The 25,367-nt window shown below is 57.6% G+C and overlaps 2 protein-coding genes across 3 annotated transcripts in view; both read left to right on the plus strand.

Moving 5' to 3' along the window:
- Positions 1-1,343, plus strand: part of U2AF2 (U2 small nuclear RNA auxiliary factor 2) — a 24,025-nt gene extending 22,682 nt beyond the window's left edge. For both annotated transcript variants that reach the window (XM_025367399.1, XM_025367400.1), the window contains exon 12: positions 571-1,343. In XM_025367399.1, coding sequence (XP_025223184.1) covers positions 571-705 — 135 coding nt within the window. In that variant the 3' untranslated portion in view covers positions 706-1,343. The remainder of the gene's footprint in view (positions 1-570) is intronic.
- Positions 1,344-1,818: 475 nt separating this feature from the next.
- Positions 1,819-24,511, plus strand: EPN1 (epsin 1). The gene is made up of 11 exons (XM_025367398.1): positions 1,819-2,083; positions 5,740-6,069; positions 14,390-14,639; positions 17,780-17,904; positions 18,210-18,284; positions 18,776-18,859; positions 20,584-20,887; positions 21,471-21,581; positions 21,735-21,821; positions 23,483-23,740; positions 23,905-24,511. Exons 2-11 carry the CDS (start codon positions 5,842-5,844, stop codon positions 24,111-24,113), a joined length of 1,731 nt encoding a protein of 576 aa, XP_025223183.1. The 5' UTR covers positions 1,819-2,083; positions 5,740-5,841; the 3' UTR covers positions 24,114-24,511.
- Positions 24,512-25,367: the final 856 nt, after the last annotated feature.

Below are 25,367 nucleotides of genomic sequence, written 5' to 3' on the forward strand. Positions count from 1 at the left end.
GTTTCACCGTGTTAGCCAGGATGGTCTCGATCTCCTGACCTCGTGATCCGCCCGTCTCGGCCTCCCAAAGTGCTGGGATTACAGGCTTGAGCCACCGCGCCCGGCCAAGTTTTTAAATTTTAGTCAACCTGAGTTTGAATCCTAATTTCTGAGCTTCCCTTAGCCCATTTATTGTTGGGAGAACATGGCTGTTGGGGTGGTTCTGGGAGCGCCCACCATGGTGGCTCGTGTGGAGTAGACACTTAGCGCGAGGGACCCCTCCCCACGGTGAGCTCGTCTAGGCCTGCCCTCTATGGCTCTGCTGACTCGCCAGCGTGTCTCTCTGTTCTTTCTCCTCCTCCATGCCTATGGTGTGTCTTTGCTCTTTTTTTTTTTTTTTTTTTTTTTGATCCTGGAGGATGTTTGGGTAAACTTCACCAAACCTGCACTAAGGGTTCCTTTCTGACGCCTGTGGCGAAGCCCCCTCCTCCCTGTCCCTTCCTGCCTTCAGTTCCGGGGTTGGGTGGATGCTGGCTGGCTGGCTGCTAGGCTTGAGCCTTGTTCACAAACCTGCCTCTCCTTTCCCCACAGATCTTTGTGGAGTTCACCTCTGTGTTTGACTGCCAGAAAGCCATGCAGGGCCTGACGGGCCGCAAGTTCGCCAACAGAGTGGTTGTCACAAAATACTGTGACCCCGACTCTTATCACCGCCGGGACTTCTGGTAGAGGCGGCTGGGGGAGGGTGGGGGCAGGGCTGGCTGGGGGCTTCTCCCCACTCCCGCCCCCCCCTTATCCCCCTCTGAAGACGATGGGCAGAGGAGTGACAGCCGCAGACACACGACAGCCGGCAGCAACTGGAATGGCAGCAATTAAGGGTGGGGGGCGGGGGTTGGGGGGTTAGGGCAGGGAGGGGACTGGGGAAGTGCGCACACAGCCCACACAGACAACACGCACCCACACAGACACAGAGGGAAGGGGTTGGGATGGGGACAGGGTGCACAGCAGGGCGGGGTAGGACCCCAGCCCCTCCCAAAACAGCCTCTCCTCCCTTAGACCCCCTTTCTCCTCCCCTTCCCCACGGTAGGAACATAGCGTGTTTATATTTTATGGCCAAACTATTCTGAATTTTGTTGTCCGGCCCTCAGTGCCCTGCCCTCTCCCTTCCCAGGACCACAGCTCTGTTCCTTCGGCCTCTGGTCCTCTCTGGTCCCCTCCTGGGTTTCTTACGTAGTTGATTTTTCCTCTTTAGTCTCCCCCGACCTGCGCCCAGCCCCGTGGCCCCTGCCCCTCTCCTACTCTCTGTGGCAGTTTCATATTTGCTAAGACGAATTTGCTCATTAAACATTTTGTTGTATTTTACTTTATCGAGCGGCTGTGTGTCCAGTGTGTCCGACCCTATTCCTCGGTTCTGGGCTCGGGTGGCGGTTCCCTTGCAAACCGTGGGCCCCTGATGGGGACGCCCTGGTGCCGGCGCCGGCACCCTCGGGGCCTTCCCTGCTTGCGCGGTGCGCTCCTCGGGGTCGGTACAGGCATAGTCCCGGGGGGCGTGAGGTTCCCGAGTGCTCTCCCACCCCGCCGACAGGAGGGAGGGTGGCCGAGCGGGCCGGGGCGGGCGCGGCGTGGGTGCGCCAGGAGCTCCGCGGTTGCCGCCAAGCCAGTTTGAGGGGACCCCCGGCGCCCGCTGAGCACCCCGCGGAGCCCCCACGGCAGCGGGTGGAAATGACGTAAGGCGCCTAGCAACGGGGGCCAGCGCGCCGGAAGTGATGCCTTCCAGGTTGGCTTGGCTGCGGAAGCGACTCCCGCCAGGGCGGGGCGCGGCACGGGAGGGCGAGGAACGCAGCAATTTCCGCTTCCGGTCCGTCGCCTCCTTCGGTTGCTTCCCGTCTCCTCGGCGGCTCCCCTCCCCCGCCGGGCTCTCCGCGCCCCTTTTGGGCGGCGGGGCGGCGGAGCCGTCGGCGTGCGGCCCCCCTTGCGTTCGTGCGTGCGCCCGTGGCGCCTCCTGGTCCGCCGCCCGGGGCCCGGCGCACGCCGCGCGACACCGAGGCCGAGCGGGGTAGGGGGCTGACCGCCATGACCCCCCAGAGCCCGGCGTGAGGGGGCCGAGGTGAGCGCGGGGCGGAGCGCGGGGGACGCCGGCCCGCCTGCTCCGGGCGTTCGGGCCTGGGCCGCGGCGCGCGCGGGCTCGCGCCTGGCCGGTTCTGGGTGTCTCTGGCGGCCTTTGTGTCTCTGCTCCTGTGTCGGCCTTGACTGCCCCCGTGTCGGTTGTCTTGTCTGTCTGTCTCTCTCTCTCGTGTCTGTGTCTGGCCGCGTCTGTTTCCCGTGGGGCTCTGCCTGTGCCTGTTTCAGTAGACTTAGAAAAGGGTTTGGAGATAGGAGTGTGTCTGTGTGTCTGTCCCGGGTCTCTTTTTCCTCTGCCTGTCAAGTCTGTGTCTGTCAGGATTTTGTTTGTGTCTTTCGAGTTTCCGAGTCTTCATTTCCCTAGGTGTCTCTAGCCCTTTCCTGCGGGCTTTTCTGCCTATGGTGCAAATCTTACCCCCGTCCCGTCTTAACGTCGGAGTTTTGCCCCCATACCTATCACCTCCAATCCTGAAGTTTCTTTCCAGGAGTCTGTTCCCTGGTCTAGAATCTGCCCCTTTTCCCCTGTTTTCTGAGTCTCTGGTGTGGTGGTGAAGAGCCCCAGCCTTGGATTCAGAGGCCCGGCTGCCTGCTAAGCTGTGTGGTATTTGCCAGGTGATATTCTCTATCTCCAAACCTCAGTTTCCTAGTCGTAGGAAATTCGTAGTTCGTAGGCGTTCATAGTTTCTACATCATTGGGTCCTTGTGCCTGTAAGTTGAGGTGATACATGTAAAGTACCAGACGGTATCTGACACATAGCGAGTGTGTAATTACTGGGAGCGCTGGTTTTTGTTATTACAGTGCTTAGAGGTTTTTACACAGTAAGTGTTAGATATCGGTCGGTTATTGGAGTACTCCTTGGAGAACTTTGTCATATCCTTTGTATTCTTTTTAATCTAATAATTCTCTTGGAATCAATTTAATTTGAAATACGATCTCATTCTAAGCAGTATCTGAGAAATGGCAGCTTTGATGTGCTAGCTGGGTATTTTTTTTCTAATGCACGCCAAATAAGTACACAGTATTAAGATAGTGCATTTTCTGCCGCCGCCCTTTTGGAACTGTTCTCTGTTTTTTTCTCTGATAATAATAGCAGCCAGTGTTATTGAGCGCCTACTATCTGTAGGGCACAGAGCCAAGCACTGTATGTACCCATCTTATTTAATCAACAGGACTGCCAGGTAGGAATTCTTTCATTTCAGAGTTGAGCAAACTGCATCTCAAGGAGGTTGGCGCTGCAGGTAGCTGATGTGGCCAGGATTTGAACCCACATTTTATATTCTTTGCCATTAGATTCCATTTTTCTTGTGTCTTATTTCTCGCCAGGTCTCTTTTTGTTTCTGGGCCTCTTTCCTCCTTGGCCTCCTGCCTCCCTGTCTTCCCATGTTCTTGTATCTGCTGTTGCTTGTATCGTTCTCTTTTTTTTTTTTTTTTTTTTGAGACGGAGTCTCGCTCTGTCACCCAGGCTGGAGTGCAGTGGCCGGATCTCAGCTCACTGCAAGCTCCACCTTCCGGGTTTACGCCATTCTCCTGCCTCAGCCTCCCGAGTAGCTGGGACTACAGGCGCCTGCCAACACGCCCGGCTAGTTTTTTGTATTTTTTAGTAGAGACGGGGTTTCACCATGTTAGCCAGGATGGTGCTTGTATCTTTCTCATTGTGTCTCTGCTTAGCTGCTGCCCGGGTTTGGGTTTCTGTGTGTCTCTCTCTGTCCGGGTCTGTCTCTATTTCTTGTCAGTCCCCTTCTCCATATTACATCATCTCATCATCTTAATGTGTCAGGCTGGGGCTGCTTTGGGACTCCGGAGATTTTCTTTTTAACTAGCTACATCTGTCTTCAGGTGCCTGGCTCTCTAGTCTGAGTTCGAAGCAGAGGTCAGCCTCTGTCAGTCATCCCTGTCTCCCCTGGGCTTACATTATGGTGGGGCTTTGAAAATCTCCCTCTGTGGCTTGTTGGAGCCGCATAGACCGGTGATGAGAGCTGGCTCTGGAACCAGGCTGCTCCAGGAGTAAGGTGTGTGTCCCTGGGCACGGGGCTGAACCTCCGTGTCTCAGTTTCCACCCTGTGAGGTGACTATGAATCATGGGGTTGTTTCAAGATTAACTGAGTTAATACATGTAAAACGTTTAAAACAGTGCCTGGCATGGGATACGAGCAGTGCGAGCGTCTGCTGGTGTCATCATCGTTTGCTTGACTCTCCTGTTTCTCATCACCAGTCTTGGGATGGGTTAGTTTAATTGAGGTTAATTTAAAAGTATGAGTTTTGGAGTTCAGGTGGGCCTTGGTTTGAGTCTGCCCTGCCATTCCTGGTGTGTGACCTTGGTTGAGTTAGTTAACCTCCAGGAGCCCAGTCTCTGCATACAGTATTGAAAAATGTCATGTCCCTCTTATGCTGAGTGAGCACCTGGCACACAGCTGGGACCCAGGCAGTGGGGCTGTTAGGTTCTTTATCTCTCCTGAGCCCTGGGCTTCCCCTGTCCTTGGGACGTCTGGTCTTCTGGCTTCCCTGGTTCTTCCTGCCGCCCTGGGTTGGCTCCCTGCTCCTGCCCCTGTCTTTAATCCCTTCATCCTTCATCAGCCTTCTTTCTCATGTGTCCTTGTTTTGCTGTGGATTCCTGCCCGCTCCATCCTTGTTCCAGAGGTCGGTCCTGCCCTCCCTCTCCACTTCCTCCTTGCATGGTTTACTGAATGGTTTTTCTGGGCCAGCTTCTTTGGTAGGAAAAGCCACGTCTAGACAAACATGTTCTCTGCCCCCATGGGGCCTGTAGGTTGACCTGAGCTACAGAATCAGACAAAAGAATATAAAATCAGGCCGGGCGCGGTGGCTCAAGCCTGTAATCCCAGCACTTTGGGAGGCCGAGGCGGGTGGATCACGAGGTCAGGAGATCGAGACTATCCTGGCTAACATGGTGAAACCCCATCTCTACTAAAAATACAACAAACTAGCCGGGCGTGGTGGCGGCGCCTGTAGTCTCAGCTACTTGGGAGGCTGAGGCAGGAGAATGGCGTGAACCCGGGAGGCGGAGCTTGCAGTGAGCCGAGATCACACCACTGCACTCCAGCCTGGGAGACACAGCGAGACTCCGTCTCAAAAAAAAAAAAAAAAAAAAAAGAATATAAAACCATGAGGGAGGCTGGGTTTACTGATGAGGCTCCAGGGAAAGGTGACCATGATGTTTGAGTGTGGACCTGGGAAGTGTAAACAGAGCACTTGGGGTGAGTGGACATCCCTGGGCGAGGAAGAAGGAAGAGCACATGGGCAGGATGGAGTGCCTGCGGATGTGCTACCAGTGTTTACAGGGCGTCAGTTCCCTAGATGACTGCATGGAGCCCCATTTGACGGAAGAGAAAGCTGAGGTGCAGGAGATGGCAGCCCACCCAGGGTGGCCTGGCCAGGAACTGGCTGAGCCAGGGTGTGGGGCTGCGATGTGCCACTGTATATACTCTGCCTCACTGAGCAGGGGCCCCAGCAGGAAGGAGGCAGCCTGTTTGAGGAACTGAAACATGGATGGGGTTACTTTGAGACCTAGAGGTTAACAAGGGACAGAGCCTTCTGGGCCACAGTTAGGAACTCATCTTTGACCCTGAGGGCTCTGGGCAACCCATGTCCCACTTGTGTTTCCAGAGGTCCTGTTCCCTTCTCAGATGCGGTGACCTGCCAGCGCCTGCTGCAGCCTTCGTCCAGGAGTCACCCCGTCTCTCCACGCATCAGGGGCCCTGTGCCCCTTGCTGCTGCAGCCGGGCACCATGTCGACCTCGTCCTTGAGGCGCCAGATGAAGAACATTGTCCACAACTACTCAGAGGCGGAGATCAAGGTTCGAGAGGCCACGAGCAATGACCCCTGGGGTCCGTCCAGCTCCCTCATGTCAGAGATTGCTGACCTCACCTACAACGTCGTCGCCTTCTCGGAGATCATGAGCATGATCTGGAAGCGGCTCAATGACCATGGCAAGAACTGGCGGCACGTCTACAAGGTCAGCGTCCCGCTCTCCTCCCCAGGCAGGTGCAGGGGCTCAGGCGGGAGGGCAGGAGCCCGTGTTGTGCACCCTGCCTGGGATGGCATCCCGGTTCTCAAGAGGAGCTGTAGAAGAGTAAAATCTCTCTTTTTGTTTAATGAAGGCAACGAATGTAAGGCTAAGAAGTTTGGAGCCTTGTGGTTAAAATCTGTTTTTGAGTGAGTGGTGCATTCGTAAGATTCATATGCTCAGGAGGCCTGAAAGGGCCCACAGTGCCCATCTCTTCTGTGTGCCCAGATACCCAGTTCCTTTCCTCACAGCAGCCAAGTTTCTGCTCTGGGCCCCGTCCGTGAATGCCCCTCAGGCAGGTGTGTGCTCCCCATGGCACAGGCGATGCCACGCTGGGGATGAACACTGGAACAGTGTCGTGTTCTCACACTGCTTGTCAGACTCAAAAGCCTGCATACTGTTTGCTGGCATCAATCCGACAGTGGGAGAGACAGGACTATAGGGATGGAATGCAGAGAGCAGGTTGGTGCTCGCCGGGAGTTGGACGGGAGGGGTCACCTACAAAGGGCAGCACAAGGACATTTTGGGGGCAGCGGGACTGTTCTGTGCCTTGAGTGCCGTGGTGGCTTCATGTCCTGTGCATTTTTCAGAACTCAGACTGATGTTAAAATGAGCGAGTCTTACCATATGTAAATTAGACCCCAATTTGAAAAAGGAAAAGGAGATTTTATCTTAAACATTGCCTATCAGGATGTAAAAGATTTGCTGTTTTTTTTTTTCTTTTACAACTGCAGAACTTTCAACTCTATGGATTGGTCATAATTTATTTAGTGACTTGTTGATGGATTTTTTTGAAAAGGGTTTTGCAGTGTTTTAAGAATGAGATTGCCGTGAATATCCTTGTACCTTTGCTGTTTTCTAGAACTGGAGTTGCCAAGTCAAGAGGCTCGTGCATGTGTAATTTTGGCAAATGTGGCCAAAGTGCCCTCTATGGATGTGGCCTAGTTGCTGGCCCTGATCCACTGACCACACACGCAGATCGCAGGTTTTGGGTCAAAGGGCTCGCACCTGTGAGCAGGACTCAGCGAGTGGGTTTTCAGTTTGCTGCTCGTGGGGTCCAGGGGCCTTAGCATCCCCACCTTTGGTCTTTGGTTACTGTGTTCCTTGTGTTACGGCAAAGTGGCCAAGGACGTGGGCTGGGCCGGGTTACTCTCCCGGTGGTGGGATCTCGGGCTCATCCCTGAATCTCCCTCTGTGAGGGCCCGTGGAGTTGATTCACGTCTGACTCGGGTTAGGGGCTGGTGAGTGTTAGACAGCTGCTCTTGCGGTCCATTGGCAAGCATCTGCAGAGGGCCTGCTCTGGGGGTCTTGGTGCACCAGACCTGCAAGGCTCCACCCTCATGCACTTAGACCTGGGCCTGTTCTGGGCGAGGTCCCCGTCCTTGCTGATTTTGGAGACTTCTGCCCAGGTGAGGGCAGTTCCCTCCACTCACAGGTGAGGCTGAGGCTGGGAGCGCTGCACCACTTCCACGTGGGAGCAGGGGCTGAGGCCTGTTTCCTGTGACTGGTTTTCATGCCCAGCCCGACACACCAAGATTGGGTTGAGTCATAGGTTGAATCAGTTATTGGTCATTTATTGTGAAGGGCTGGGTGGCGTTTGTTTAGTTGAGGATCTTGGAAAAGCCTGGGGGTGCAGGGGAGCCTCTGTGGAGGCAAGGAGGAGGGGCGGGGCTAGAGGGGCAGGTGGGGTGGAGGGGTGGGTGTGCAGAGGTGATGAATCCAGAGGGGCCCTAGACGCGGATCCTTCCTGGCTAGTGGCCAGAGCGATGCTGCTGGGGGCAGAGACAGAGTGGCCTGTGGGCAGGGCTGGCAGGTGCCAAGGCCTGAGAGTCTGCTAGGGAGCATGCGGTGCTGGTGGCCGGGGTGGACGGCAGGGCAGGGCAGGAGAGGGATGTGGCCTTCAGTGCCAGGCCGGGGCTTGGGGTGCTTCCTACAGGAGGTGGGAGAGCCTCCATGGGGAAGCAACTTGATTGTTTTTGTTCATGCCGCACTTTTGTCCTGAGGTTGGTTACCTGTGGGCAGCCTCTTGCTGGACGGTGCTGGGGACCCAGCCCTGATCAAACCCGACCCCCACCCTCAGGCAGCTCCCAGGTCGGTGGGAGTTGAGCCGATAGGCTGGCGGGTGCCATGAAGGAGGGAACACAGCACAAGGCTCTGCGGGCCTCAGGCAGTCAGGGCAGACTTCCTGGAGGAGGCAGCCAGCCAGTCACAGGTCTTAGCCAGCCTTTCTTGCCTGGTTCTTTCTAATAACTTTGTAAAGGTAGGTTTACTGAGGTATAATTTGCACACGGTAAAACCCAGTTCTAATGACTTTGTAAAGGTAGGTTTACTGAGGTATAATTTGCACACAGTAAAACCCAGCCTTTCAAGACAGAGTTTTCTGGGCTCTGACAGATGCACATGTTTCATAACTGTCATCACAGCCAAGGCATAGAAGGTTTTTGTCACCCCCAAGACCTCCCCTGTGGTTTTCGTAGCCCCTCTGGGACCCTCCCCAGGCCTGGCTGTTCTTGCTGTGTTCACCATCCTCACAGCATCTCTTGATTCTTGAGACTCTCCTTTCTATGCTCCCCACAGCAGAGTCTGGGCGCTGGCCTTTCTCTTTGAGCTTGGGGATCCCCAGCCCATGTGGCTGAGGACGTGGGGTTCCTGCTCCACCCTGAACTGCTGATTCCTCACACTGAGGGTGGGGTTCAGCCTCAGTACCCCCGGGGAGGGTTGATGGTGTCTGTGGAAACCTGCTTTGGTTGCCGCTTGTGCTGCCTGCTGGACGCTGTCCTGAGAGCAGCTTTGTGAGGTCAGCACGTGTCACTCTTGTCCCTGCTGTGGCATGTGCTGATAGCTGAGCATAGGCACAGGGCAGGGGTCCAGGAGGGGCTCCCTGCGTCCACGTCTAGCCAGCGCCTCCCTTCTTGGATGACCACTTCTATCCCACAGTCCCCTTCTGGAAGTACAGGTGATGAGGACAACCCCACAGGCCCGAGGCCTGAGCCGCTGTGGAGCTGCTGCACGCCCTGTGAGCCTCTCCGGAGCCCTCCGTGCTGACCTGTTCCGGCATGAGGGCGGGTCCTCTGGCTTCCCACCATCCCTTTGCCACTTCACCCCAGGTGGTGGGTTGTGCAGGAGCAGTCTTTCCACTTTGATGGATGGGGAAACTGAGGCCCAGAGATGGGGGAGGTGGCCTGCTCAGGCTTGTGGGGGAGCTGGGGCTTGGGCCTGTCCAGAGCCCAGGCTGTCCCACCCTGTGGCCCTGCTGGCTGGTACTTTGTGGATCTTATTGTCCCCGTGGAGAAGGAGGGTGATCTGGCTCTGCACGGCCTCCCTGCATGGCCTTGGGGGTGAGTCTTGGTGAGTAAGGGCCGGCGTTTATTTGGTACCTTGTATGTGTAGCACACGTAGGTTCTCATCAAATCCACAGTTGCCTGGTGAAGGAAGTTCTTTTCTTCCTTTTTCTCTGTTTTCCAGATGAGGAAACTGAGACACAAAGGAGCTCAGCTCTACCATGCAGGATGTGGTAGAGCCAAGAGGAGTCCCGAGCCCACCCTCTGGGCCCTGCCCCGAACCCCCGCTCTGGGTCCTGCCCCAAGCCCACCCTCTGGGCCCTGTCCTGAACCCCCACTCTGGGTCCTGCCCTGAGCCCACCCTCTGGGCCCTGCACTGCCACCTCACTTCTGAGGAATGCAGGGTCTCTCAGTCTTGACTTTAAACCAGGGGTCAGCAAAGTACAGCCCACTGGTGAAATCCCACCCACAGCCGTTTGTGTAAAAAAGTGAAGGAACACAGCCAGACCCATTCATCTGTGGCTGTGGAGTAGTTGAGACAGAGAGTATATGGCCTGAAAAACTGAAATTTTTTCATCTGGCTCCTTACAGAATGTTTGCTGATTCCTGTTTTAAACTTTATTTCTGCATTGCAGCATGTCCTTGATAAAGCTGCCTTTGGCATTAAAAAGGACTATTACTTTACGCAGTTGCCCACTGCTTTTTGTTTGTTTTTAGAAAAGCAAAGGAAAAACAACTTATTCTGCAAACTTTTTTTTTTTTTTTTCAACTTTTTTAGAGACAGGGTCTTGCTCTGTAGCCCAGGCTGGAATCCATCAGTACAATCATAGCTCACCGAGCCTTGACCTCCTGGGCTCCAGGCATGGTTGAGGAATAGCTGGGACCACAGGCACGTACCACTATGCCCGGCTATTTTAAAATTTTTTTGTAGAGATGAGGGGTCTCACTGTATTGCCCAGGCTGGTCTTGAACTCCTGGGCTCGAGTGATCCTCTTGTCTTGGCATCCCAGAGGGCTGGGATTATAGACATGAGCCACTACATCTGGCCCACTTGCTCACTTCTTTTTTTTTTTTTTTTTTTTTTTTTGAGACGGAGTCTCGCTCTGTCACCTAGGCTGGAGTGCAGTGGTCGGACCTCGGCTCACTGCAAGCTCCGCCCCCCGGGTTCCTGCCATTCTCCTGCCTCAGCCTCCCGAGTAGCTGGGACTACAGGCACCCGCCACCATGCCCGGCTAGTTTTTTTGTATTTTTTAGTAGAGACGGAGTTTCACCATGTTAGCCAGGATGGTCTCGATCTCCTGACCTTGTGATCTGCCTGTCTCGGCCTCCCAAAGTGCTGGGATTACAGGCTTGAGCCACCGCGCCCGGCCTGCTCACTTCTAAAATAAGATTTTAAATTTTTCATTAAGGAATTACATACTAAGCACATCATGAATGTATAACACATTGGACACCTGTGTAACCTTCGCCTAGAGGGAGGTAGAGGATGCATCCAGCCTTCCAGGTTCCCTCAGGAAACCCGTCTCCTGCGGGCACCGTGTCTGACTTCTGTCTGCCAAGACTGTTCTTGAACTTTATATACGGGGAGTCACGTGTGGTCTTTTGTGTCTGGCTTCTTTTGCTCACCATCACCATCAGGTCAGCAAGGTTGACTGTGCTGTTGCATAAAGCAGTTTTTGTTTATTTTGAGAAAGAGTCTCACTGTTGCCCAGGCTAGAGTGCAGTGGCGTGGTCTCGGCTCACTGTAGCCTCCGCCTCCTGGGCTTAAGCAATCCTCCAGCCACAGCCTCCCAAGTAGCAGGGATGACAGGCACGTGCCACCACACCTGGCTAATTTTTTGTTATTTTATTTATTTATTTATTTATTTAGAGATGGGGTTTCGCCATGTCGCCCAGGATGATCTTGAACTTGTGGACTCAAGTGATCCACCCACTTCAGCCTCCCAAAGCACTGGGGTTACAGGATTGAGCCACTGTACCCAATATAATAAGATTAAGTAATAACCTTATTATTAAATAATTAATCTTATTAAATAATATTTATTTAATTATTCTTTCTTATTTATGAGACGGAGTCTCGCTGTGTCGCCCAGACTGGAGTGCAATGGCGCGACCTCAGCTCACTGCAACTTCTGCCTTCCAGGTTCAAGCAATTCTCCTGCCTTAGCCTTCTGAGTAGCTGGGATTATAGGTGCCTGCCACCACACCTGGCTAATTTTTGTACTTTCAGTAGAAATGGGGTTTCACTATATTGGCCAGGCTGGTCTTGAACTTCTGACCTCGTGGTCCGCCCACCTTGGCCTCCCAAAGTGCTGGGATTACAGGTGTGAGCCACCGTGCCCAGCCTATTTTTTGTTTTTTCTTGAGACTGAGTTTCGCTCTTACTGCCCAGGCTGGAGTGCAGTGGCGCTATCTTGGCTCGCTGCAACCTCTGCCTCCCAAGATAAGTGATTCTCCTGCCTCAGCCTCCTGAGTAGCTGGAATTATAGGGGCATGCCACCATGCCCAGCTAATTTTTTGTATTTTTAGTAGAGATGGGGTTTCACCATCTTGGCCAGGCTGGTCTCTAACTCCTAACCTCAGATGATCTGCCCACCTCGGCCTCCCAAAGTACTGGGATTACAGGCATGAGCCACTGTGCCCGGATATTTATTTGTTTCATTTATTGATTTATTTTATTTATTTACTTATTTATTTTTGAGACGGAATCTTGCCCTGTTGTCCAGGCTGGAGTACAATGATGCGATCTCGGCTTACTGGAACCTCTGCCTCCTGGGTTCAAACGATTCTCCTTGCCCCACCCTCCTGAGTAGCTGGGATTACAGGTGCGCACTACCACGCGCAGCTACTTTTTTGTATCTTTAGTAGAGGTGGGGTTTCACCATGTTGGCCAGGCTGGTCTCAAACTCCTGACCTTGTGATCCACCCACCTCGGCCTCTCAAAGTGGTAAGATTACAGGCATGAGTCACCACACCCGGCCTTATTTATTTATTTTTAAATGGAATCTCACTCTGTCTCCCAGGCTGGAGTACAGTGGCGTGATCTTGGCTGACTGTAACCTCTGCCTCCCCCATCCAAGGGATCCTCCCACCTCAGCCTCCTGAGTAGCAGGGATTACAGGTGTGCACCACCATGCCTGGCTAATTGTTTTGTATTTTTAGTGGAAACAGTTTCACCATGTGGGCCAGGCTGGTCTCGAATCCCTGACCTCGGGTGGTCACCTGCCTCAGCTTCCCATAGTGCTGGGATTATAGGTGTAAGCCACCACGCCTGGCCTCGTTTATTTTTAATTTCAGTGTATGTGGTAGTCCCACTGTGTGAGTGTACCATAGTTTATATATGCAGTTCACTGTGGGTGGGTTTTTGCACTATTTCCCACTTCACAATCTTTTTAGCTGCGATACCAAAGTCCAGAGAGCTCTGGAAACAAAAATGTTTCATGATCCATTTGGCACAAAGTCTGACCCAGACTGAAGTGAGGTCGTTTATATGGTGTCTGCTGGTCCCGCAGTAATGTGGCTGTTGGCAGGACTGTGCCTGGAGCGTTCTCTTATGTGTTGTATGTGCATTGTTTTCCTGGTCTGAACTCAGGAAAATTCTGAATTCCAAAACACAAGGGCCCCAGGAGTTGTGGACCTGGGACTGCCTCTTGGCTTAGGGTGTGATAAAGCATAGAAATGGCTTATCTTCTTTCCTTTCTCTTTTCGTGTCAATACCTTGAGGGCCGGTTAAAGACTAATCTCTGATTATACTGTAAATGCTGTTAACACACCTTTGAAAGGCCCCTTGCCAGAGCTAGGTCCAGCTGCCTCAGAGGGCGAGGAGATATGAATGGCCCTGGCATCTTTCCTGGCAAATTTCTCCTTGGTTCAGACGGAGCTTAGCTGTGATAGCTGACTCCTCCCCTAGGAGCCCTGAGTGGGTTTCTGTGGCTCTGTGAAGGCCCTGGAATCACCTGCAAAATCAAAGGTGTGCCTTTTTCTGAGGTCAGTGACCAAGATACCCGCTGCAGAGCCTTAAGGGGGCCATGACCCCTCAAGCCCAGGACTTGAGCCTGAGCTAGGAAGAGCCACGGAGACCTTGGTCCCCTGGCCCCTACTATTAATTTCCACTTGTTGAAAGCAAGTTTGTTTTCATATTATAAAATCCAAACGTACCAAAGGGTGCAGATTGAATGATCATGTTGCCTCTGCCCTGTCCTCTTGCTCCTGGTGGTGTGGAACCTCAGTGCCCCTCCCGAGAGACCCCAGGCCTACGTGGGCCCTTGCGTGCATCTCTTCCCTTCTTGCAGAGGTGACAAGCTACTGCTCCAGGCTGTTAATACCAGCGTGAGGTTTTACAGTCAGAAATACTGACACATTTCAAACTGAATACTAAGACCCCCTTCATTGTGATTTAACTAATGTGGTTTTCTTGCCATGTTACTTTAGATTTTAGTTGTAGAGAAATAGGGCTCCGGGATGCCAGGTGATGCCCCCGGCAGCTGTGGTGCCTGCAGCTGCCATTTCCTCTTTTATTTGGATCGAGATAGAGCTCCTACAGTGTGCAGTCCTCTTCATACCGCACAGTTCAGCGGCATTCGGCCCATTCACAGTGCTGTGCGACCACCTCTGTCCAGCTTCAGAACTCCTTCGTCGCCCCAGAGAGAAAACCCATAGCCTTCAGGTGTTCCCTCTCCATGCCTCCCTCCACCCCCGGCAACCCATAATCCACTCTCTGTCTGGATTTGCCGGTTCTGGATGATTCATGTGGACGGAATCCCAGGCCATGTGGCCTACTGTGTATCTGTCGCTGAACGCAGTCCCTCCGCGGCTGGTCCCCTTCACAGCGTGGGGCCGTGTCGTACTCGGTGGGGACAGGTGGGTTGTGGGACTTGCACCCAGTCAGCTGCCCCGGGGCCTGGGCCGTCTCCAGCCCGCCTTGCGGTGCCTGCCCAGCGTGCTGACCGCCCAGCGTGCTGACCGGGCGTCCCTGTGCCCGCCCGCAGGCCATGACGCTGATGGAGTACCTCATCAAGACCGGCTCAGAGCGCGTGTCACAGCAGTGCAAGGAGAACATGTACGCCGTGCAGACGCTGAAGGACTTCCAGTACGTGGACCGCGACGGCAAGGACCAGGGCGTGAACGTGCGTGAGAAAGCCAAGCAGCTGGTGGCCCTGCTGCGCGACGAGGACCGGCTGCGGGAGGAGCGGGCGCACGCGCTCAAGACCAAGGAAAAGCTGGCACAGACCGCCACGGGTGAGCCCTCCCTGCGGCCCCTGACGGCCTAGAGTCTGTCCTCTGCCTGCTTCCCTGTCTCCCAGCCAGGAGCCACTGAGGCATCCCCCTTTTCCTCCCCTCACCTGGGACCCTTGCTCTGGTCTCACTTGTGCCCTTTTTTCCCTTAGGACCTCCCATGCAGCAGCTCTGGGGCCCTTCCTGCCTCTTGCCTTATGCCCCAGGGCAGGTCTGGAACTGGGAACTTTTATTCCACTTCCCCATAGGCTCAGGGCCTGAGGGCGGTCAGTGCTGGGGACAGTCACACAGTGACTCCCGAGGGTGCCGTGCTTCTGTCTGCGCCGAGATGAGGGAACATCGGAGAGGCAGAGGGTGGCCTGGAAGGGGCACGGAAGGAAGGCCAGAGCCAGGGCCTGCAGGTTGCACCAGGCATCTGGGCCTGCGTTAGGAGCCTTGGCAATGCCTTCCGGAGGTGGAGGACTCAGTCTGGTGGGTGGTTACCAGCCCTGAAAACAAAACTTGAAATAGTGCCTCCCACATCGTCAGGCCAAGATCTGCCCCACGAAACATTTCCAGTTATGTGATGGGTGTGTGGGCCTTGGACTGTGCTGGAAAGTGTGAGCTATGCTGGTCGCGGGCTCACAGCCGTGAAGAGACTAGTCCTGCTGCTCAGGACTGGGAGGGAGGCTGGAGAATGTCTGCGAGGCTCTTCTGCTCTCCAGGAAGAGTGGAGGTGCCTCAGTTAGTGGGGGTGCGTGAGATGGGGAGGGGCCGCTAGAGCACTGCCCTGGAGATGGAGGTGAGTCAGCCAGGCCGGCGCAGTCAGCACGAAGGGCCTGTGGCCCCCATGGGGTCCGGCTCAAGGGACTGGACTTGTTTGGGGAGTCTAGGCCTTCTGTTTGGACAGGTCTCATTTGGGATCACCGTTCAGCACCCACGGGGATACATGGGTGTGATGGGGTGTGTACGGCCCTGCCCACAACTCCAGAGTAAGGACCCAGGAGCTGGTAGACGGCGTGAAAGCAGAGTGTGAAGTGGAGGGAAGAAGCTGGCGTGGCGTGGGAGTGCTCAGAGCTGGGGACACCAGGAGGGAGTGTGGGCGGCAGAGAGGGGCTGGTCAGCTTGAGGCAGACAGGTGGGCGGCGGGGTTGGGGTGGACTGAGGAGGGACGTTGGCAGGAGCTGGGAGGAGAGCGGGAGCCTGAGGGAAGAGGCCTGAGGGTGGGAGATCCTGGCTTGGGGGTGGTCAGACTCTGTGCAGGGCCAGAGCCAGCGTCCTCTGCGTTGCTGGCCACGCCTTCTCATCCCAGCTGCCTGGCCCTGTCTGCCAGCAGTTGCTGGGAAGCGGCTGCGCCCCTCTGACACTCACCAAGGACTCCGGAATGTGAATTTCATGTAGTTTTCACTGTCTTTTTAAGACTTTTCAGTTATTTAATTTTTTAAGGGTACTCGAGTTTTCGCCCATCTTGGTGCATTCTTTTCATTGTTTCCCACCATTGAAAAACGTAAAGGCCTTTCTTGGACCTTCTCAGGCCAGCTGTGGCTGCCACTGTGGTGTGCTGGCCCCTGTCCTGGAGCGAGCTGTGTGGAGGGCTGTGGCTGGGGAGGAGGTTGGGGGCAGCTAGGGAGTGCGCCCTGAGACCCCCAGTGGGCGGGGAAGGGCCTGTGGTCCCTGGGCAGCACCGAGGCTGGGGGATCCAGTGATGGGAAGGCCTGGGTGTTGCTGGCTGGGTGCCCGTGTTACCTGTGATGTGGGAGGTGCGGCCCTCAGGGCTGCTGGGCATTGGATTTAGCCACCACTGGGCTGGGGGGGTTGGGGCATTTGCAAGGTAGAGGTTGGGCAATGGGGTGTAGATTCCCAGCACCCACCACTGAGAGTCCCCAGAGCTCAGGAGGAAGTCGCAGAGGCAGGGAAGAGGAGGAGGGGCCACAGGAGTGTGGTCCTCCCTGTGTCCTGGCCTCACCCGTGCCCCACGCTGCCTCTCCATCTGCCCATCCCCCCAGACGGCCACTTACCCACCCAAGTCTGTCAGCCGCTGCTGGTTCTCTCATCCTTTCTTCACTCATAACCCCAGATGGTCACCCTTTGGCCTCGCTCTGCCGCCCACGTGCTCCCTGGGCACACTGCACGGGGGCCAGCCTGGGAGCCCCTGAACCTGGTGCAGGTGGGGCCGCCAGACAGCTGCCTGCTGCAGCTCCGGGCGAGGGGAGTCAGGGCCTGCTTGTCAGGGAGAGGCCTGGGCCCGGGGAGTGGGTTGGGTGGGGACAGAAGTATAGAACACAGGTGCAAGGCGTCTTGGAGCTGGAGTGGACAGAACTTGCTGACGAGTGCACAGTGGTGGGGAGGGCGGGGCAGGAGAGGCAAGGTCCACCCTGGGGCTTTGGAGGCTGGGGCGATGGCCCCACGCTCGGCGGGCCTGGGGCCTGGTTGGAGCCTGTTCTCTGCACTGTGGAGGGGGGCCTAGGGTCCACAGGCCTTGAGGGTGGAGAGAACAGTGTCAGGACAGAGTTTGAGGGTAGGCGGGGGTCACTGAGAGGATGCTGCAGTGGAGGCCGGGGATATCTCAGCACCCTCCTGGAGGGTCCGGCCGTGCTTTCCTGTGTCCTCTCTGTCCCTCCTCCTCCTGCTTCTGGAACCAAGGGCTCCTTCCTGGCCCACTCCCCAGCCCTGACCAGGCCTTGGATCCTGCCGTCTCAACAGACGCTGTTCTCCCACTGAATTCCAGTTGTTCCCTGCCAGAGCTACCATTCTCCAAAAGCCCTGGAAACAGAGGCCTGGGAGACCCGGGAGGAAGGACCTCCCATCCCCCAGGGGCCCAGTGACAGACCCCAGGCACGCCAGAAGTCCTGGTGGTGGCAGGGCTCAGAGGTTCCTGGGGTTTCCCATCTGCTTATCAGACTGACTTTTGCTCTGGTCCTTCCCTGATGCCTGGCCCCTCCCATGGGTGGGGCTGCCTGCACCCCCCTCCGGGGACCCTTTCTCCTCTGGGCACTTGGTGTCTGGTCTCTGCCTCTCGGTCCTAGTCTTGGCCTTCAGAGGCTGTAGGGTGGGGGACTTGGGGGGTGGGGTTGGACACAGAAGCCCCCATCTCTCCAGGCTGTGGGGTTTCCTGTCTCTCGTTCCCTGGTCTGGGTCTCACGAGTTTCTCCCCGACCCTCCAGCCTCATCAGCAGCTGTGGGCTCAGGCCCCCCTCCTGAGGCGGAACAGGCATGGCCACAGAGCAGTGGGGAGGAGGAGCTGCAGCTCCAGCTGGCCCTGGCCATGAGCAAGGAGGAGGCTGACCAGGTACTGGGCGTGCAGCTGGGGCTGTCTGTCCGCCACCTGCCTCCACCTCTCACCTCAGGCTGCCTCCCAGCCAGACGCAGGCCTGGCCCTCACTGTCGCTGCTCCACGTGCTGTCACTTGTCTCCTCCCCAGTCCTGCCTCATCCTCACCCCCCGTCCCTCTGCGTGTCACTCTGCCTGTCCCTCACTGGTTCAGGGACCCCAAGCCCTCTCTTTCTTTGACCCTATCTGACTCTGGCTCTACCTCTTTTCCTGCCTCTGCCTCTGGCCCCTCCCGCCATGCCCCTCACACTCTCTCTCCCCCAGCCCCCATCCTGCGGCCCCGAGGACGACGCCCAGCTCCAGCTGGCCCTTAGTTTGAGCCGAGAAGAGCATGATAAGGTCAGAGCAGCCTCCCTGCCCCTGCCAGGGACTCCCCTCAGACCAGCCCCATCGCCCCTTCCTAAGTCACCCCCTACCATCCTGCTGGGCTGGAAAGCCCACAGGCTCACGCATGTTGAAGTCTCAGTACCTTCAGCTGTAGGATGTAGGACCTCCGGTCAGACAGAGCCTGGTGGCGGCCAGTGCAGCCGTGCCAAGGTTGCTTGGGTGACCAGGGTCCGTTCCTCTCCCCAACGCAGGAGATACCACTGAGGCGGGTGCCTGTCCTCCCTGGGTGCCCCAGCACAGCACCCCACTCCCCTCATCCCCGTGTCCCACCCGACCTTTGACCCAGGTGCCCCATCCCCATTTCATACATTGTCCGCATCCCATCGAATCCTTCAGCCGCCTTCGTTGGGGTGGGAGGGGTTGCTGGGGCTTCCGGGCTGAGGTGGCATCTGCCTACGGCTCACGTTCTCATGTCTCCCTGGCTGTTGCCCGTGCCCCAACAGGAGGAGCGGATCCGTCGCGGGGATGACTTGCGGCTGCAGATGGCGATCGAGGAGAGCAAGAGAGAGACCGGGGGCAAGGAGGAGGTGAGCGGGGCTTGCTCTGCCCTCCCTGGCCCCCGCAGGTGTCCGTCCGTTCCATTGCTCAGTCCTGCATGGCCAGGTCCCTGGAGCAGAGGCTGAAACACAAGGTTCTGGAGCTGGGCACTGGGTTTCCAGGCCCGGCTGGCCTCTCACTGCCTCTTCCTCCCTGCTGGGCTGAGGCTGGTGACTCACCAGGCTGCCCTGTGGCCACCTTCTGTGGTCAGCACTGGCCATCCCTCTTCGGGCCGAGCACCATGAGGGCCACCCCCACCCACCACAGCTGAATGGGGAGGCCCAGAATAGGTCAACAGCCTGACATGGCCACAGGAAGGAGGGTGCAGGGCTCGCCCATCTGTTACACTTTCTTCGGCACCTCCTTGGTGCCATGCCGTGTGCTGCACACCAGGGTCTGTTGGTGAGCGATGAGGCATGGTCCCGCCCTTGCAGACAGTGTTTCTGTGGCATTCCTGTGCTCTGCAGCTGAGTAGCAAACCCTCCCACAACCTTGCGCTTTCAGGTCACGCTTCAGTACTTCTCTGTGACGGGGCCCTGCTGGCTGGTTTTGTTTCGTGTCAGAGCTGAGGTCACTCACGCCTCTGGGTCCAGTGCGTCCGCATTGGCCTTGCCCTCCAGCCTCCTCCCCTGGCCTCTCCCCAGTTACTAGTCTGTCCCGAGTGTCCTCACAGCACAGTAGCCGCTGCTGCCCCACCCCAGCACAGGCTCATCGGGCTGGGTCGGAGTTGGCTCCCAGCCTGTGCACTGCTGTTGGTCTCAGCAGGTCCTGAGGCCAGCCCAGGTTTGAGGGGTGGGGACAAGGCCCCCTCTCCATGGGAGGCGGCAGACAGCTTGTGGCCATAAGGCACAGTGGGACTTTCTTGGTAGATGGAAAGCCTCTTTATGTTGGCCTCGGCCAAGGGGTCTCTACCAGTGTCCCCCACAGCTCAGTGACCCCAGTAAGGGCTGCCCCGTTGGAGGAGCACCAGATCTCACCCATCTCTTCTCCTGCCCTGGACTCAGCTCTTCTTCCCCTCCCATCCCCCCGGGGCCTTTGCCTCACAGTGCTGACTGGAGATGTGTGCATGAGTCTGTTGGGGACACTTGCACTTTCCGAGACAGGGGCTCTGGTTAGCTGGGCCCGTCGTGTGCCACCCCAGAACACAGGACCTTGCAGCGTGTGCGTGCGGCGTGGGAAGGCCTGCAGTGCGATGACTGTGGGGTGACGGCAGGGCAATGTAGGGGGCATCATGAGAGGTGCTCAGGGTGACCTGAGTGGGGTTCAGGGGGAGCTTCCCCGGGGAAGGCATGGAGCAGGGACTAGGGGCTGACTGAAGAAGGCACGGTGGGCAGAGGGAGGAGTGAGCTGCTTTGGGTTGAGTGAGGGGAGGGCTTGGCCTCCATCCTCAGTCAGGGCTGGGCAAGGACCTGGGAGCAGGTGGGGTTAAGGGGCTGCCCTGCCGTGGTGTGGAGAATGGATGTGGGGCAGGGGTGTGGCCTGTTTTGGGGCTCCCTGGGGTGGGGGAGGTGGGCAGGGGTGGGCCGACCCTAGGACGTACGAGGAGGGAGGGTGGGTGGTGTGTTTGGGGCCTGCCTCCCTCTTACCCCTTATGGATGGCTGCTGTCTGGACACCCAGGGCCTGGCCACCTCCCCAGCGACGGGCCCCAGCTTGGTCCTTGTCCCGGGCTTCCCACCACTTCTTCATGCTCCTCCTCTTCTCTCTCCCCCACAGTCGTCCCTCATGGACCTTGCTGACGTCTTCACAGCCCCAGCTCCTCCCCCGACCACAGACCCCTGGGGGGCCCCAGCACCCGTGGCTGCTGCCGTCCCGACGGCTGCCCCCACCTCGGACCCTTGGGGCGGCCCCCCTGTCCCTCCAGCTGCTGATCCCTGGGGAGGTCCAGCCCCCACGCCGGCCTCTGGGGACCCCTGGAGGCCTGCTGCCCCTGCAGGACCCTCAGTTGACCCTTGGGGTGGGACCCCAGCCCCTGCAGCCGGGGAGGGGCCCACGCCGGATCCATGGGGAAGTTCCGATGGTGAGTGCGTGGCCTGCTTGCGTGCGGCCTCTATGCCTGTGTGCACCTGTCCTTGGTTGGCTGTGCCCTTGGACAGGGACAGATGCAGCCAAGTGGCGCCGGGCAGTGGTGGGGGCATCCTGGGTACAGGGGAGGGGGTCAGATGAGACAGCCCAGGACAGGGCGTGTGAGATTGTGCCTTGGAGGACATGGGGGTGTGCTATGGGGAGCAGCTCAGCCAAGGGGCACAGAGGCTGCGGCCAGGGCAGAGCCTGTGCGACGTAGGCATCTGGGAAGGGTGGTGGGTGGAGCTGGGAGGTGCGGGTGGAGAAGGGCCTGACACCCAGCTGGACAGGGGAGGGGTAGGGGAGCTGAGGGAGGGCTGGGTAGGTCTGGCAGAGGCTGCGGGGAAGCCCCTCACCCCAGCTGGGGTCCCAGGGCCAGAGCCTGGCAGTGATGCCCAGTTGGAATTTGAGTTTGTGTGCGGAAGACCGGGAGCAAGGGAGCTTTTGTGTGAACAGCCACAGATGCAGAGGCAATGGTCCTCCCGGCCATCTGGGCAGTCAAGGTTGCCAGCTCCTCATGCTCTTGTGTCCTCACCCAGGTGGGGTCCCGGTCAGTGGACCCTCGGCCTCTGATCCCTGGACACCGGCTCCAGCCTTCTCAGATCCCTGGGGAGGGTCACCTGCCAAACCCAGCACCAATGGCACCACAGGTACTGCAGTGGGGGTGGGAACGGAGCCCCGGGCAGGAGTGAGTGGGAGATGTTAGAGTCAAGCATCCTAAGGAAGGGTGGACGCCCGGACTGGAGGTGGGAGCTGAGGCGGGGCCCCAGCGAGGGGCTGAGCAGAGCATCCCGACCCCACAGCCACCGGGGGATTCGACACGGAGCCTGACGAGTTCTCTGACTTCGACCGACTCCGCACAGCACTGCCGACCTCCGGGAGCAGCGCGGGTGAGCCCCTGCCTTTCTTCCCAGTGGCCAGAGGGAGCCCCCGCCCCCCAGCTCTTCAGGAGCCCCATTCCCGGCTGTCTCTGTCCCACTCCAGACAGGGCCGGCTGGACTTAAGGATGAAAAGTTGACTTGGGTAGAGTGGGCCAGAACCATCCACTTGTCTTTAAAACAAGTGTGCATCTTGATTTTAGAGAAATTGCAGACTTAGAAACAGAATTCTTCTCAAGGTTTCCCACCAAAATGTCGACCTCTGACCCGTCTCTGCCTCCACATCGCTTGAGTGCCTTGCAGACTCTTCAAATGTGTCAAAGAACAGGGATTGTCTTGTCCTGTGCAGTGAGCTGCATGGACAGGGGTTTGGAAGGCAGCCGAGGCTCCCCTTCCAGGTCCCCACTCGCCTGCTGGTGGCTCCAGGGCTGGCCAGGGTGCGTCCTCATGGGTGCTGCCTTTAGCTGCCCCAGCTCCTTGGGGTTTTCAGCTGGCGTAAGCCGGCACGCGCCGCCTGTGACGGGCCCATCTGCTGAGTCCCTGAGTGGCTACTCCGTCAGGAGTGTCCGAGGTCATTGTGGCCACTAGTGCTTCACCATGGCCCTCAGCTGGCACCTGTCTGTCCCATGATGAGTCATGTCAGCCTGATCTCTTGGTTTTTTTGTTTGTTTAAGTGAGCTGTTATTGAGGCACAGGTTGTGGTACAGAAACCTGTTTCCCCTGATGAAAGGCCGGCGGCTAACGGGGAGTGAGCTGCGCCTGCACTTCCCTCCTCTCATTATCTAGGTTAACGTAGAGCAGTCTTCCAGCCTGCAGTTTTCCTTCTTTTAGGCCTTTTTTTGTCCTATACAAATGTGTGCATTTTTTCAACAGTAGATAGAATTGTTAAATCTATTTAAAAAGAAAATCAGGCCAGGCGCAGTGGCTTGCGCCTGTAATCCCAGCACTTTGGAAGGTCGAGGTGGGCAGATCACCTGAGGTCAGGAGTTCAAGACCAGCCTGACCAACATGGCCGAAACCCCGTCTCTACTAAAAACACAAAATCAGCCGGGCGTGGTGGCACACGCCTGTAATCCCAGCTACTCGGGAGGCTGAGACAGGAGAATCGCTTGAACCCAGGAGGTGGAAGTTGCAGTGAGCTGAGGTTGCGCCATTGCACTCAATCCAGGGAAACGAGCGAAACTCCGTCTAAAAAAAAAAAAAGTCAGACCAGCCAACAGACGTCTTCACGCCGGCCCAGAACACGTGTCTGTGCTGTCTGTCCACTTGGAAGCTCCCGCTGGGGCTGTGTACTCAAGGAGCGTCTGAGGGCAGGCTCCTCTGAGCCTGGAGGCCCCTGTGAACAGGCCCCCGCTGCCTTCCCCCGTGGGCCTAGAGACCCTGGACAGCCCCTCCCTGAAGCAGTTGCTGCCTTGTGGTTGTCAGAGGGTGACACCTGCTTCCGTCATCCCTCTTGCGTTTGCTCACTGGAATCAGACCCACCTTGTGGGAATCTGGGCTGACATGCGAGCTTCTGGCCTGGGCAGGCGTTGCTCCGCTCTGCACCTCGGTTCCTCTTCCTGAGGCTTCTGGGCACCGGGCTCTTTGAAGCGCCCCCTGTGATGGCCTGTACTGCTCCCAGGTTGGAGCCTTGCTATCTGCCCTGTCTGAGCCCCTCTCCCCGCTCCTTCCAGGAGAGCTAGAGCTGCTGGCAGGAGAGGTGCCGGCCCGAAGCCCTGGGGCGTTTGACATGAGTGGGGTCAGGGGATCTCTGGCTGAGGCTGTGGGCAGCCCCCCACCTGCAGCCACACCAACTCCCACGCCCCCCACCCGGAAGACGCCAGAGTCATTCCTGGGGCCCAATGCAGCCCTCGTCGACCTGGACTCGCTGGTGAGCCGGCCGGGCCCCACGCCGTCTGGAGCCAAGGCCTCCAACCCCTTCCTGCCAGGCGGTGAGTGTGGGCCCATCACCTGCCCAAGTCCTCCCTGTGGGTTCCAGCAGAGCAGGTGCCTCACAGGGCAGGGACGCTTCGCCCCTCGCCTGCACGTGCTGGATGGACACAGGTGGGCCACGCCACTGACTGCACTCCGTGTCTCTGGTCTTCTCTTCCTGCAGGAGGCCCAGCCACTGGCCCCTCCGTCACGAACCCCTTCCAGCCCGCGCCCCCTGCGACGCTCACCCTGAACCAGCTCCGTCTCAGTCCTGTGCCTCCTGTCCCTGGAGCGCCACCCACGTACATCTCTCCCCTTGGCGGGGGCCCTGGCCTGCCCCCCATGATGCCCCCAGGCCCCCCGGCCCCCAACACTAACCCCTTCCTCCTATAATCCAGGGCGGAAGGGGGCCTGGCTCCATCCAGCTGCCCCATTCTGGCTCTCTGGGAGATCAGTGTTGTGAGTGCATGTGAAATGGGGGATCCCTGCCCCCAGTGCCCTTCCCCCTCCTGGGGCCCACTCACACTACATCCTCTTCCTTTCCGACCCCACCTCCCCAGAGAGAAACTGGACATGGGGCCTGGGGAGGGGAGCTGGCCAGAGGAGGACCCCTTTCCCGTGGCATTAGAAGGGGGAGGGGCGGCTGGGGCCCCCACCCATTCCCCCTCCCTCCAAACTCTCAACCCTCAGTCAGTGTTTGAGCCTCCTTGTTCCCCTCATGCACCCTCGGTGAATCCTTGGTGATGATTTTGGCAACTTTGGGAATAAATGGCAATTCCCACGGGCTTGGCTCCCCCAGCTTCCCATCTGTGATTTCGCGTGTCCCCCAGAGCCCTTCATCCAGGGACCCGGGGCTTGGGTCCCATCTCTCTCTCGAGGGTGGCTGGGAACCAGCCGTTCTGTCTCAGAAGTCCTGATTTCCCTGACCCTCCCGGGTCAAGGGGTGGCTGGGTTGAGGGTGGACGGTGCGAGGCCTGGCAGAGCTGTAGCCCACGCAGGTCCAGGTGGTCAGGAGGCCACTCGTGGCCAGACGCTCCCAGTGCAGGAGGCCTCGCTGTTGTGTTGAGGGAACACTAGGATGAGGTCAGAGTGCACTGGGGTTCAGGGAGAAGAAGAATCCTGAGGGATGGCACATACGCAACACAGATCACCATCGCCATCACCTGGGCCCCCCGCAAGCATCACTAATCCATCCCTGCACTCCCGGAAACCGCGTCAGCCTCTGTCGGCTGAGCTGAGTGAACCACCAGGTGCCTCTGGTTGTCGTCTGTGTGCCGCTGTCCTGGGCTGGACCACACCTGATGGGATCATCCCAGAGAAGCCTCGGGCCGCCTTGTGAGGGGGTGTTGCTGTTATCTCCAGGGGTCGGTGACAGCTTGTTGCAGGCCCCACAGCCAGGGCCTCAGTGACGGGGATCTGGCTGTGTCTGTTTTAAGTGGAACAGGCTCTTCTTCCATGTGGAGTCTCCCTCCATGATCCCCTGGGGTCAAGTCCTGACGGCTGGGTTCACTCCCTCAGTGACTCCGACAGCTCTTGTCTCAGAGGTGCTGGGGTGCAGGCTCTGCGGGGTGCAGGCTGTGCGGGGTGCAGGCTGTGCTGGGGTGCAGGCTGTGCTGGGGTGCAGGCTGTGCGGGGTGCAGGCTGTGC

This window comes from Theropithecus gelada, chromosome 19 (assembly GCF_003255815.1).
Source record: "Theropithecus gelada isolate Dixy chromosome 19, Tgel_1.0, whole genome shotgun sequence".
In the NCBI taxonomy this organism is placed as follows: domain Eukaryota; kingdom Metazoa; phylum Chordata; class Mammalia; order Primates; family Cercopithecidae; genus Theropithecus; species Theropithecus gelada.